Source organism: Citrus sinensis, chromosome 2 (assembly GCF_022201045.2).
Source record: "Citrus sinensis cultivar Valencia sweet orange chromosome 2, DVS_A1.0, whole genome shotgun sequence".
Lineage (NCBI taxonomy): Eukaryota > Viridiplantae > Streptophyta > Magnoliopsida > Sapindales > Rutaceae > Citrus > Citrus sinensis.
This window is the reverse complement of record NC_068557.1, coordinates 10873355-10888693: the sequence shown is the minus strand read 5'-3', so window position 1 is coordinate 10888693 and position 15339 is coordinate 10873355. Positions and strand designations below refer to the sequence as shown.

At 32.2% G+C, this 15339-nt stretch overlaps 1 protein-coding gene across 1 annotated transcript; it reads right to left on the bottom strand.

Moving 5' to 3' along the window:
* Positions 1-2990: 2990 nt before the first annotated feature.
* On the bottom strand, positions 2991-13171 carry LOC127900286 (zinc finger BED domain-containing protein RICESLEEPER 1-like). Its single transcript, XM_052434903.1, has 3 exons — positions 12901-13171; positions 11357-12765; positions 2991-3053 (listed from the first exon to the last, which is right to left on the bottom strand). The coding sequence occupies exons 1-3, from the start codon at positions 13169-13171 to the stop codon at positions 2991-2993; spliced, it is 1743 nt and encodes a 580-aa protein (XP_052290863.1).
* Positions 13172-15339: the final 2168 nt, after the last annotated feature.

Sequence of the window (15339 nt, the reverse complement as noted above, 5' to 3'; positions counted from 1 at the left end):
TCATCTTGTGATAATAAGCTACCTATTGTTTCTTCTTAATTCTACCCTGGAACGTTATTTTAAAGTTTGTTTGTTGGGTCACTCGATGCTTTTTTTATTTTTATAAATCTTTTGCTACATCAATTGTTGGCTTGATTCTTTTAGTAAATTATTTAAAGTTCGATTTTATTTTATATTCATTTTACAAAAATGATTTTGACTCCTAAATAATAATGTTAAAATGAAGTAAAATTCTTAAATTTCATAAGTATTGTCTAACACCACTTCACTTTTTAATATTTATTTTGGTAATTTTGATTGCATAATATTTTATAATGCATTATAAACATTTTGAATGTTAACTTTTGTATGTGAGAATATTTTTATGTTTAGAATGTATTGCATGCAATTGTCTGGGGGAACTTTACTAAAAACAAAGCCACTAAACTTTTTAATTGAGACACAATCGAATAAAGCAAAACGAATGCTTACTGCTTTAGCTTATTTCCTCTCCCTCTTCACTTGGCTTTTGTCACATAAAACTTTAAAGTTCTTATTATTTATGATTATTCTAGAAACTCAAGATGTAACACCTCAATTCCACTAACAAGGTACTGCGGTAGAATTGAAGTGAAATTGTATTTCATCATTCTCATCTTTAAACCTTTCAAAGTAATAACCAACAATAAAACTTCTAAACCTCTAAAAGAATATAAATAAACTCTGAAATAATATATCCTCAATGAATATCATCCCAAAGGAAGTTAAAATTATTCTTAGATTATCAACGTAACATTAATCCCCAAAAGAAATAAAGCTCTTATTCTTCCTCCTAAGACCATGAGCTTACATCATCGAAATCTATCTGCAAACAAATGTGGTAACGAGGGGTGGGTCGTCAACTCGGTAAGTAAGTTCATGCATGATACTAAAAACCATTAAAATATAATTTAATAAAACTTCTTAGATATATATAATAATAAGATAAATTACCTTTGTAAATCATCATTTAGCAAAAATAAATCACATCATCATAAAGCCATTTAAATCCTTTAAACATAATAAAAACATTTTAAACACGTAAAATGTAATTAGCTCATGCCACATAATATCACTTGTAGACCCAATGACCCAGCCATAAAACATCATTCAAGGTATTGTACCATGTGAGATTCATTAGCATTAATATCGTATGTGCATATAATCCAGCCAGCCTTCCATAGCATAACATAACATAACATAACATCACTACGGATGATGAGCTAAAACATTTAAAATCATCTTTGAACTTTTAATGTAACACTCCACTTAAATAATTATTTTTAAAATATTTAAAACACGATTACTTTTTAATATAAATACAAATTCTAATAAAGTTTTACATAGCAAGCAAAACTTCCTTACAAAAGGTAAGAGACATACAGAGATTTCTTAGTATAACCCAAGGTTTATTATACCTATATGCACTTCGCCTTGGTTAGGACTTGGGGCCAGCTTGCTCTACTAATTGTTACTTGAACTTATCGTTACTTGCAATGTAAGGACTTTATGAGCTAATGCCTAGTAAGATAACACTTTGATGTATGTATAAATTATTATGCATATAGATGACCATATTAAGTTTTCAAAAGAAACTTAGAAAACACAAAAAACTTTATTAGGGCCTTAGGTATGTTGCACTACAAGACTAGCATTTTTATTCTTTAAACAATATGCCCTTGGGCCTGATTAATTGATCTTTTGGGCGTTACGCATCGCCGTCCCCAAAAGATTACCATTTACTAAGCTTGGATGGCTTGCCCTCTTTGGGAGCTTTATCACCTTATAGTACAATAACTCATTTTTCAGAAATTCATTTCTAAAACGTCTTCTTATAAAATCATCCAAGAAATACATGCGTTTAATGCAACTTATATCATAACAAGTGAAGTTTCTAAAGGAACAACAAAATTAACATACAATGCTATTTAAGGACAACATTCTTTAATGCAGGCGACAGTGCCGTCTATATGAAGATTAAACAAAATGGGACTATAATATAGGCGGCAGAGCCGACCATAGCATAATTGAGTAAATTTATCATAGGTTAGGCAGAATAACCGACCATACATAATTGAGTAAAATTATCACAGATTAGGTGGCATAACCGACTATACAAGGAGTAAATAAGAAAATATCATAATATAGGGGGCATAGCCGACCATATAAAAATTAATCACATCATAGTAGTTATCATAAGATTAAAAAATGGTTAAAAGTGAAGTTAAGTGTGAAAAGAATTTTGTCCTTACATTTCAGTTGAAGTGTTACTTACCTTTTGACCTTGACTTCTCTAGACCTTTCTAAATTGAGGATTTCTCTACTCTTGATATTATGACTTACAATAGAAGAGGGTAAAATTTCTAGGTTGCATTGAAAATGAAAGGGGGTTATTTATAAGATTTCTTAAGGCTAATGAATGGTTAGGATTTTACTACCATAACTTTTGATCAATGGTTCAGATTATCCTTCATAAATACCGTACTAAATTCTAGAATTCTTAACTCTTTTTACAAATTTCTCTTACATCATCACTTATATCATTGCTTATGTCATCATTACTTATGTCATTGCTTATGCCATTTTTACTTAGAATTAAATATTTTATATTATTATTATCATTATTATTTTAATACTTAAGTGGGCTTGTTAGCTTAAAATAAATTCTATTATATTTAAGTGAGAAAATTGTACCTCATATTTAATCACTTTTAAACTTTCATAAATTTCATTTAAATAATTGATAATTATTTCAAATTATTTGACTTAAAACAATTTAATAAAAAATTTATTTTTAAGACAATTTATAAAACAAGTTTTCAATAAATAAAGTTTTTTTATAAATAATTTTAAAGAATGGTTTTACTTAACAAAATATTGAAAAGACAAAACAAATCAGTTTCATATATTTTTCTTTCAACATAATACATACAATGAATCTGAAGTAATAAATACATGTACCATGCATGAATCTACTTACCTCGATCCTCAGCAATAGAAAGAACGGTAACCTCAACCACGAGCTCACTCTCATCCTAAAACATCAAGACACATTCTTATCAATATTATTGCTCATTTTGACCTTAATATAAATCCAACATAATCAAGCCTAGTCATAAGTACTAAACCATCAAAGCTAGTCTAAACCTGATCATCCAATGGAAGCTGATTTTTACTAAGTTAATCATATGTTAGAAAATTATAAAAATTACAGAAAGAAACCATAAATATGTGTAACATTTCATATAAAAATTCAAAAAATGAATGAAGGTTAGAAACATATTGCAAAAAGAATTTTACATGTAAATGTCTACACTATTCAGCAATGATAAAATCAGAGATAGCTGAATTAGAAAATTCAAAAACTATTTAATAAAACTCATAAAAATTAGACAACTTGATTTTACGACTGTAGAAAAATTAAGAAACAATATATCAAATTTCTAGAAATTTTGAAGATGTAAAACTATTTTAAACGAATTTATATTAAGAGACCCACAACCTTATCCAAAAACTTTCAACTTTGCGTTTTGAACTTTAAAAATTCATAACTTAATGCTAAAATAATGCAAATTAGTCCAATAAACTTAAATCATAGAGGATTTGTAATTTAATATGAATATAATTTTTATAGGCCATTCTAAAGCCTTTTAATAGCCTAAACTAATTTCACCATATAATGATTTTTAATAATTTTTATACTTAACGAAACATTATGAAATTAAATATGCAATAAGTAGACATAACTAAGATTAAACAAAAAAATCAACATAAGTTTCAGAGATCGTTTGGATAGACAAAAAAAATCATGAAATCAGACATACTGCTGAAAATCAGAATTTTCCAGCACCACTGTTCCAACTTCAAAAATTCACAACAAATTGATTACTTGGAATCTTTTTGCACATAATATATCATTGAAATATATAAGATTAGAGAACATGTATTAGAAAAGGATAATTACCTTAAAATTTGTTTCAAACGTGCATAAAAGAAAACCCTAAAATTCTTTGCTTTTATACGACTATTAGGTTAAAGAGTTTTAATCTTAGGGAGATAAGGAAGAGTTTAGGTTTTATTAAAATTCTTACTTTTATAAAAGTACATTGTACAATTATATGATAAAAATGATATTCTATGATAATTTATTTTAAAAAAATAGATAAATAGATAAATAAAGTGAGTTATATTTTATCTCAAATAGTTTTAATTAAAAACAATTAACACAAACAAAAGATAAACAAGTAAATAGGTAATCATAAATAGCAAACAAGGCATGGGTGTTACACAAGAGACTTTCACATAGATCCATAACACATTATCTGCAAGAGATCGCTCTGGTATAAGAAGTATCCTATCCTATTACTCATTTTTTTTTATTTAATAGAACTATCCTTACAAGTATGCTCTATGGTTGCCATTAATTACCTTCCACATCAGAAAGTAAGATTTAGTTTCTGTTTATTTTTCTACTAGCGTTATACACTAAAGACTTAAGACTTTAAGAATTTGAAGAAATAATTGAAGATTGAAGTTTTAACTTCAGAATTTAAAGGTCTTTCAAGATATCAAAAAATTCGAAGAACTTGAAGATGCCTAACCTAACAAAGCTTAAATTTAAAGCCCATGATATTTTTAACCAAAACTACTTGTCATGGATCCTTCATTTAGAGATTACCTTAATGCTATAGATCAATTATGATGTATAGAATTATTGAAAATTCTCATGGATACCCCTTGAAGAACTTAAAGGTTCTTTTATTCAATGAGAATAGTTGCATTGCTTATTCCAAGGTAAGTTAGTAATGAAACCATCTCTTTCAAAAGTTGGTGTTATTCTTCATCATTCTTACAAAAAGGTTAAGGAGATAAATGCAGACTATCCATGCATCTAGTGGTCCATTTCATTATATTATGGTCTTGATTGATGTATTTATATTATAACTCTATGAAATGAGAGTTATTATGATAACTTTTTGCTCAAATCAAGATTACTTAGAGAGTAATTGATGTGTTTTAGTGCATTTTAATGATAATTTGCATTAACATCCATTTTAGTTTAAGTTTAATAAAAGTTGTTTGACTTTGAATAAGCGTGTGCTTAAAACATATGCATAATTGTAGCTAATCGAAAGTTTAAATTTCATGGGAAGGATGATGTGCAATAGGCTTGCAAAAGATATAAAAAAACTTGGCTATAGAAGAATTGAAGCAAGTCTGAAACAATGTAGATGTTGTAGTTGTTGCTGTAGCATCCATTGTTGTAGCAATCATGGAACAGCGACAAAAAAAGATTTTGTACAAGGCACTTATCAGTTTGCGATCGTAGTTTCCTAATCTGGAAGATGCGTGCCATAGACTTTCGTTTACCCTAATTTTCAACTATAAAAGAATGACACACGCAAATGTTGTAGTTGTTGCTGTAGCATCCATTGTTGTAGCAATCATAGAACAGCGACAAAAAAGATTTTGTACAAGGCACTTATCAGTTTGCGATCGTAGTTTCCTAATCTGGAAGATGCGTGCCATAGACTTTCGTTTACCCTAATTTTCAGCTATAAAAGAATGACACACGCAAAGAAAAAAAGGGGAGGCCGTCAACTAAGATCAAAAACTGAAAAGAAACAAAGGAAAAACATAATTCAAGAGCAAAAATCAAGGCTGCATCAGTGGAGAATTTGTAGGAATCAATTAGAATTCAGTCTTTCTTATTCATTTCTTGTTTTCTTATTTATTCTTTAATCATAAAGATGTATTTGATGGTTGAAACTTTGTTGTTTACTTTTCTTTCACAAACTATGAATTAATTTTACTTGTGGTTAAGTGATAAACAATCTTAATGGATTCTTGACTGAATTTATATGTTGCTACGTATTTGCTATAGCATTTTGTTTTGGTAAAGCTTATTTCTATTCGTTATTTCAGCTGACCACTCACTCATTTAATGATACAAGCTAAGAAAGAGCCACAAAAGGGCATATCTTAGTGGAACATATCAGAACAATACTTGGTTTTAGATTGGGTTTCCTGAGTTGAGTTTAACTTAATTCCAAAAGGGTCATACTTAATCTAAAATTAGTGATGACTAGACATAGGAATTCACCTTATAGGGTAAATAGAACCTAAACATGCAATGTTATATCTTATGTTGGCATAACAATTGGTCACTGTTAGGTTGCATATAGATATAAGACATCCAGCATGCGACAGCTGAGGATATAAAAGGATTATGTCCAATGTTGTAGTAAATGTTGTAGCAACTGAACTTAGAATTAGAAGAAATAGTCAAAACTATTAAGAGAGTTTAATCACTCAGCTACTTCATTCCTATTGATTTTATCCTTGTGTCTGACATGAAAGTTTGCATTCTGCATATTCATTTATTGTATTTTATTACGTAGTTCATTAATTTAATTGTTAATCTATTTTTATTTAAGGCAAACTGCACTGTTAAGATTGTTGTAGCAATTTTAGTAACATCAATCCATGTAGAGACGATCTTGAATACTTATCATTATATTACTTGTTGTGTACACTTGCACATTGACATCGATAGCATTTGGATTTACACCTACACTATACGATAGTTACATTTTTTTTTTCTACATGTTATATTGCATTTGCTAGGCTGCTTGCAGAAGTTATCAGGTTACGTGCATAGTTTTCAAATTATCCAATCAAGACTATAAAACTATTTAATGTTGGTGAGTTCAGCATAAAGCATGTAGCACCATGTGTTCATACTCAAAATGGATTGGTAGAATCCTTCATTAAACATCTTTAGGTAATTGCAAGAACTTTTTTATTGTATATTTAATTACCTAATTCTACATAGGAAAATACTACTTTGCATGCTACGACATAGATCTGCTTGAGGCTTATTGTCTATCACCACTATTCCCATTGCAATTGGTACTAGCACACAAACTTAATATTTCTCATTTGCGCATCTTTGGTTGTGTTGTACAAGTGCTTCTTGCATATCCCCAATAGATTTAACAGGTTCCTAATGACATTTAGGGATTTATTAGGGATGGCAAATTTTTCCGGACCCGACCCAAACCTGGACAAACCCGGACGATCCTGTTCGTGTTAACCCCGGCCCGGGTTCATGAAAAATGCGGGTCCAGTTGCGGGTTCAATTGAGCCCAAATTCTGGGAACCCGGACCCACACTATAGTATTAATAATTTATTAATTAATTAATTTTTATTATTAATATAAATATAAAAGCCAAAAGTTAAAAGTTAAAAAAAAAAGGAAAGAAAAGATAAGAAACCCTAAATCCCCACCCCAGCTGCCACCTCTATTTTCCTCTTCCTCAACATCAATTCAATGATTCATTATCCACCATCGTCAATTCATCATCAACAACAATAACAATTAATATTATCCTCAAAATCAATTTAAATCATTGTCAATTCATCATCGATCATCATAAAAAACAACAAATCTCTCATCAAATTCGATCTCATCTCTCTCTTGTTCGTGGATGTTGGATCTCAATCCTTGCTCGCTGCTCTCATGGCTACCGCCTCCTAAACTCGCGGGTGCCTCAACCGACACCTCAAAGAAACCGCTAATCCACTCTTGCCGGCACTCGATCTCATCTCTCTCTTGTTCGTGGATGCTGGATCTCAAACCTTGCTCGCTGCTTTCATGGCTGCCGACTCTTGGACTTGCCGATGCCTCAACCGACACCTCAAAGAAACCGCTAATCCACTCTTGCCGATGCTTATTTATTTATTTAATTTTTTATTGTTATGAACAGCCAAATGCAACGTTTTAACACATAATATAGATGCAATTGTAAATTTTATTATTGAAGTAGGCAAATTTAGTTCATATCTCATGAATTTGTTCTTCATTTTTATTGTTTCTACAAATTCCAGAGAGTCAAAAGGGGTACGCACAGAGGCTTCATCGTTCCAGCCTCCATCCAACTTTTCGAGTTTAAAACCCACCATCCGGAAACCTGGATTTTTCCGGGTTGAACCCGTACCGGACCCAGAGAAAGAAAATACAAATTTTTGTCTGGATCCGGAAAGGAGAATTGTCATTTGGGTCCGGAACCGAAAAGGCCAAACCCGGACCCGATTTTTGTTATCCCTAGGATTTATGTAGTTTTGACTTATCATTTATTGTCAGACATATTGAGCCTACTATAAGTGACTTATTTACTATACGTTTTGTGGATTTTCATTTGATGAGACAAAATTTCCTATGATGGGAGAGAAAAAGCCAATACATGATAGTAGACGTGAGCTTTTATGGCAAGTAACAAAATTATTTCATTTAGATTTCTAGACTACTCAGAGAGAAAATAAAGTGCAGAGAATAATTCATTTGCAACAAATTGAAAATCACTTACTAAATGTCTTTATAGATGCATACAAAGTAACCAAGTCATTTATACAACCTACAAATATTGGCTGAGTAACTGTTCCTAATGAATATTCTAATAAAAAAAATATTTGATGAATTATCTATAGCATGCCTAATATGTGGTAGATCATTTAGTTTAAAAGATAATTTTCTACAAAAAAGAAAAACAAAAAGTTATGATCCTATTGTTAATTATGAAACTACAAAATAAAAGTGTTCTTTTAGAGCAAAATGTACTCAATAAGACTTGTGTCCTTGCACTGACATTCCCTCATAAAAAGGCAAACACCTTATATATTGGCCAAGCCCTTAATGTGACTCGTAATGAATAAAAATCTAAAATTTTTCTCATATTTAGGAGAGTGTGAATCATAAAGAAATAATCATCGTGGATGTCTTTGCATTTACAGTTGCTATTGGTTTAATAAATGATGACACTAAATCATAATATGTTGGTGAATATAAAATGAGATAAGATTGGCCAAAATGGAAAGAATCAGTCCATTTAAAATTGACTTGTTTAGATAGACATGATGTTTTTAGACATGTACTCCAAACATCTGTCGGTGTCAAACCCATTGGATATAAATGGGTATTTGTTCAAAAACATAATGAAAAGAACAAGGTCGTTAGATATGAAGTATGAACAAGGTTTCTCGTAGAGACTTGATATTGATTGGAACCCTTAAAGATATCCAAAATACTATTAATTATTTGAAAAGTAGTTTGAAATGAATGATTTAGAAGACACTAGACACTGTCTTGGATGGCAAATCGAGCACAAATTTAATGGTATCTTTATCCATCAATCGAAGTATACTAAAAAGACATTGATAAGTTTCTATATGAATTTTACCCATTGAGTACTCTAATGGTAATCTAGTCTCTTGATTCTAGAAATGATCTTTTTCGTTCTAAAGAGGATGATGAATAAGTGCTCAGTAGGGGTGGGCAAAATCAGGTTCGGGTCGGGTTCGGATCAACCCGATCGGGTTTCGGGTTGGATAAAAATTGATCCGAACTCCACCCGAACGTATAACCCAATCCGATCCGATCCGAATTTAATTCGGATCGGATCGGATTGGGTTAAAAAGTCGGGTGGAGTTCGGATCAGATCGGATGCGGGTTAATTCGGGTTATTCGGGTTGGGTGTAATCAGATCGGATTTGGATTAATTCAGGTTCGAGTTAAATTCGGGTTATTCGGATCAATTCGGGTCAATTCGGGTTATAATTAATTTCGCAATTAGGGAGGTGAAATTAGGAAATTAATTTATTATAATTTTATTATATTTTTTCCTGAGGGGTTTTGGTGCTGGAAAGATTGTAAAAGTCACATGAAATTATCTTTTCTATTTTGTGTTGTTGATTATGAGGCTCATAATGAATCTTGCACCAAGCATGCTTACAAAAATTTTGTTCATATTAAAATAAATTAGGTTTGTGTTCATTTTGGCAATAACAACATGAACGTGCATGTCCTTTATAAAACAAGCATTTGTGGCTTGTGCACTTGCAGAATTTGTCAATACAAAGAAATACTCACATTTTGGAAAATGGCAATAACAGAATTTGTGCACTTGCAGACTATTAAAACCAACCCAACTTGTCAATATAAAGAAAAAATCTTCGATGGAGTATGTCATCAATGCTTTAAACTATAACAAATACTCATACCTCTGCCATTTAATAATGAAAAAAGTTGAACTATCATGTGCATCCTATAACCAAAACTTTACACAGTCAAATCAGAAAAAATAATATATGCATGGTATCCAAAATTCCAAATAATCTAAGCTGAATTCTAGTCTTCGTTTTTTCTCAGAATTTTTCAATTGGTTTCTTTTCCACTCTTGTCACCTTGCTAACTAAGACATTTCTCTCCCACCTTCCTTGTCCACCCTCATTCATCCATCTATTCATTTCAACCAACAAAAAAAGAAAGCTACTATAGAATTAAATTCAAATGATTCAAAATTAAAAATGAACACAAAGCATAAAATTAAAATTAACACAAAGTTTAAATTTAATAGTCTCCATCCAAAGCGCAATGTCCAATTCTAAAATCTAAACATTAATCTTTAGAACACAAAATTAAACATAATTAAATAGTTTCCATTTTCCAAAACACAAATGACAAAGTTCCAAAATCCAAAACACAACAAAGTTTAAATGTAAATCTAGATCAACTTCCTCCACGGCTCCACCGTTCCTCGCAAGCACTTTGACAACTTTTAACTTCAATTTCTTCTACTCCAAGTTGAAGAATTGAAGCATATATCCCCTAGGGAAAAATTGAAAAAATAATATATGATAACCGTTTAATTACTTTCTTTAAGCCGCATTACAAATAAAGAGACATTAAACATAAACACATATGCCCAATTCATGTGTATACTTGATTAAATATAAGAAAAAAATTAAGTAAATTGTGGCTTATTTCATGGCATTCATCGCCAAGTAAATTTAATAATAATCCTAATTCCTAAGTAATACCATTCCAACAATTTCAATGTGTCTAAAATAAATGAAACAATTATAATATTACAATTTGAATTAAAACTTAAAAATTAAAACTATAACAACTATTGTCTATTATTATAGTGTAAATTACAACCTAAACATATAATATGAAATTATAAATAATAATATATATTAAGAATTACCTTTCAAATATCCATAACACCCATATCAGCGCTCACTGTTTCCACCGTTGAAGCTTGTGATCTTACAAACTCTTTAAAATGTCAAAAAAAAATGAAATTAGTAAATAACTTAAGTACATGTAGATGCTATTTATAAAGTTATAATACATCTTAACTTTATAAAGTATGAGAAAAATATTATCTTCTTGTAGCTCCATATGGAATATCTGCTCTTTAATATCTTCCTAATGTTGTAGACAGGATTAGCAAAACGTTTAGCTTGTAACCAATTTTCGGTACATATCAATGCCTTAACCATACAAGGGGTCAAAGAACTCCGATATTCGTCAATGACGCGACGCCCTGTGCTAAAGGCAGATTCAGATGCCACTGTGGAAACAGGATCGGCGAGGACATCCCTTGCAATTTTCTCTAATATCGGATACTTTGATCCATTAACCTTCCACCAAAGCAAAACATTGAGCTTAAGATTGCTCGGATATTCAACTGGGTCACTCAAATATCGTTCCACCTCAGATACTATTCTCTTGCCTTCATTCTGAACAAACACTTTCTGAGCATACCCAAAGAAAGGGCGAGAAACTCGGAAAATGTTATCACCATCACCACTAGGACCCTCCGGCAAACCAACCTCAGTTATAAAATAAGGAAAATAACTTGTACCACCATAGCTGCAGCTAGGAACACTCTCACTGCACATTGATAGTGTGGAACTAGAGCATATTGCACTATATGCATCATAAAGCTCATTCAACAAATCTTTCACTGCTTTGGTCATTTCTTCAACTTTCCAACCATCATTGGTAAAAATGATCTCAAAAATATATTTGGCAAAGTCCATTTTAGCTCGCAGATCAAGAATAGAGGCAACAATCAACATTTTATTTATCTTCCCTGAAGACTCCCAATATTTATCAAATTTTTCCCTCATTTGATGAGCCATAGCCACCACCCAAGGATCTCTACTTGCCTCTAATGCAATCGATGAGCTCTCAATTAAGCCAATGGTATCATAACAAAGATTAGAAGTCACACTCAAAGAAGCAAAAAATAACAATGTGGCATCATAAAATACCTTCAAAAACTTCACAATTCGCCCTGCACTCTCCCAATCCTCAGGTCCAGGAGGGCCCACCCTCTTAGCGTTATTTTCTTTCTCGAGAAAGTATGCCTCATACGGTTTATCCACCTCTGCCATTCTATCAAATACTGCTTGAAACTTCAATGCAGTCATCAACATTAAATAGGTGGAATTCCACCTAGTAGGACAATCCAAAACAATCATTCCATTTGGACATTTCACTTGTTGAGCACATTGTTTAAATGTTTGTAGCCTCGTTGTAGAGGATCTCACATACTTCACAGCATTCCGGATGGCGGCAACACTAGCATGCACTTCATTCAACCCCGAAACAACAATCAAGTTCAAAATATGTGCAGAACAACGCACATGCATATACTGACCCGCCAATACAATTGCATCATCATTCCTCCAAGCAAGTAATTGCATAGTCACATAATTAATAGCAACATCCTTTATAATGGTATTATCAACAGTTATTGCAAACAACCTCTCTATCCCCCAATCTTGTAAACAAGCTACAATCTTTTTACCGATCGTTTTCCCTCTATAATCTTCAATCACACTGAAACTAATAATCCTTCTGTTCAAAAACCAGTCACTATCAATAAAATGAGCTGTGATCACCATGTAGCTCATGTTTTGAACAGAAGTCTATAAATCAGTGGTAAGAGACACTCGTTGTTTGTTGTTGCAAATCAAACTCTTCAACATTATCTTTTCTTCCAAAAATAAATCCATAACATCCCTACCAATAGTTCTCCGAGATGGCATAACAAACTGCGGAATGGCTACACTATAGAAATGCCTGAACCCTTTGTTATCCACAAAACTAACTGGCAATTCACCCATAATGATCATTTCGGTGACTGCCCTTCTACAAGCGTCTTGACTCCACCCTTTAGCCAAAACCATATTACTTGCATTTCCTTCCCCACCCTCAGTTGTCAAGTTTTGTTGACTTCCCTCTTGTTGTTCCCGGAATGTCTTGTATGCAAGGCAAGCCAGTATATGATTTCTCATATTTGTAATCCCATCACACCTTGAATGACATTGATATTATCTACCACAATAGTTGCACTTGCATTTGTTTAGATTGTCCTCAAGCAAAGTAAAATGATTCCACGTCGCAGATCTTTTCTTCATCGCTGGTCTTTTCCGCTTTGCCTTTTGAGTTCCTTCCATTTGAACACTTTGATTGTCATCATCACTTATTGAATTCGATCTTGAGTGTCCAGACATCTAAACATACAAATAAATAATTATTAATCATTAATTCATAAATTAAAACACAAAAAGACTATTAAAAAAATCTACTTAATAGTTAGTATTACAAATTGATTCAAATAATTGTTAATTTAATTTTATGAAACTTTTTGAAATCAATATTTCCAATTTTCCACCATAATGTTTATATATGATCAAGAATTCAAGATGCATATTCCATAAAAGAAAACCAAGAAATTAATGTAATTATTTAATTTATAATATCTAATTATCCATTGGCCAAAATAATATAATATTAATTACATATCCGTATCTTAAATTCTTAATTATTATTATGCCCACATTATATGTACTTAACCACTTAATATTTACTTATTGGTTATCATGCAATTAATTAAATTGATTAATTATTTGTTGAAGTTGAAACTTAAAACTACTGCAATTAAATTGGTTAATTTTTTGTTGAAGTTGAAACTATTCTACAAATACACATATCATATGACATATATAATTATAATTTATATTGTAACATAATATTTAATTTTAATTTTTAATCTAACATTACTATTCATACAAAAAATCAATTATTAATAAGTAACATAAATTTAATGCCGGATTATTTTCATTTTATTGATAACATTTAACAATATATAATTATATATAATTAACATACAAAGTTACAATTAAAATTTCTCATATAACATATAAAAAATAACAATTATAATTAATCATTAATGCATATATAATTATATATTATATACGGATATACCATCACTTAAACAAGTTCAAAAGCCGGATTTGCTAATTCGGTTCGGGCTTCAAGTTCCAAACTTCCAACTTCCAAAACAAAGAGTGAAGAGACCTTTTGGCTTTTGAGACTGGAGCCGTGAGTCCGTGACCCGTGAGGCGTGACCGTGAATGGGTGTGGTGGCTGGATGTCAACACTCAATAGTCGTGAGCCCGTGACTCGTGAATGCCAATGGTAGAGACTCGAGTGGATCGGAGGCAGCTTGCCGGGTGGATCTTCAATCGGACTGAGTGATGGTGGAGTGGAGGATTCAAGGCGTGGATCCGGCGCTTGGTTGCAGCAGATCTATAGATCGGGTCACGATCATCACGAATCAGCTTCGGCTTCGGTTGGGGTCGTTCTCGGCAGCGGTTGCTGCGTGTGGTGGCTGGTTAAAGCTAGCTCTGTGAACTATGCATGTGTGTTTGCTGTGTGTGGTGAGCGACGGAGGCCGTGAGGCGTGAATGGGTGTGGGTTGGCTGCTTGTGCTTGACGGCTTGAGTGCTGGTTTCAGTGATTTGATTTTGTGTGTGACAGTGAGGGTTTGTGATACTGTGAGGCGGTGACTGGTGAGTGTCTGAGTGAGTGAGGGTTTGTGAGTTGTTACTTTGCTTGTGTTCTTTTCTTAATTTCTTTGTGAATTACTGAATTGTTTTGTTCCGGTGAATAGTTTGGAGTGAATTACTGAATTGCTTTGTTGCGGTGAATACTTTATGAATTACTGAATTGTGAATTACTGTAAATCCGTGAGTCTGTGACACTGTGATGTGTGATCTGTATTCTGTGAGTTACTGATTCAGTGATTGTGAGTGTGTCATGTGTGTATTTGTATTCTGTGATTTGTAATTTTGTATTTGCCAAATTCTTTTTTGTCTCAATCCGATCGGGTTTTCGGATCGGATCGGGTTTCACCCGATCCGATCATGATCCGATCGGGTTGAGACAATTTCATCCGATCGGGTTTTGTTCCCCACCCGATCCGATCCGAACCCGAAATTTTTCAGATCGGATCGGGTCGGGTCGGATATTTTGCCCACCCCTAGTGCTCAGTCTTGAAGTGCATATTTAAATTCCACTGGTGCTTGATGTATTTAGCCCAACTTTTTAGGTTGGATATACATTGTTAGTAAACTCATTAGCTAAATTTAGCTCTGAACCAACTAGACGGCATTGGAAT

Bases quoted from the DNA above. Each gene is read 5' to 3' on its own strand.
- LOC127900286 (XM_052434903.1), bottom strand. From the start codon at position 13,171: ATGAGAAATCATATACTGGCTTGCCTTGCATACAAGACATTCCGGGAA. The intron at 12,766-12,900 runs GTAGGGATGTTA...TGGTGATCACAG, and splicing joins GCCATCTCGGAGAACTATTG to CTCATTTTATTGATAGTGAC. The intron at 3,054-11,356 runs GCATTGATATGT...TTGATGTTTTAG, and splicing joins TGACCCCTTGTATGGTTAAG to GATGAGAGTGAGCTCGTGGT.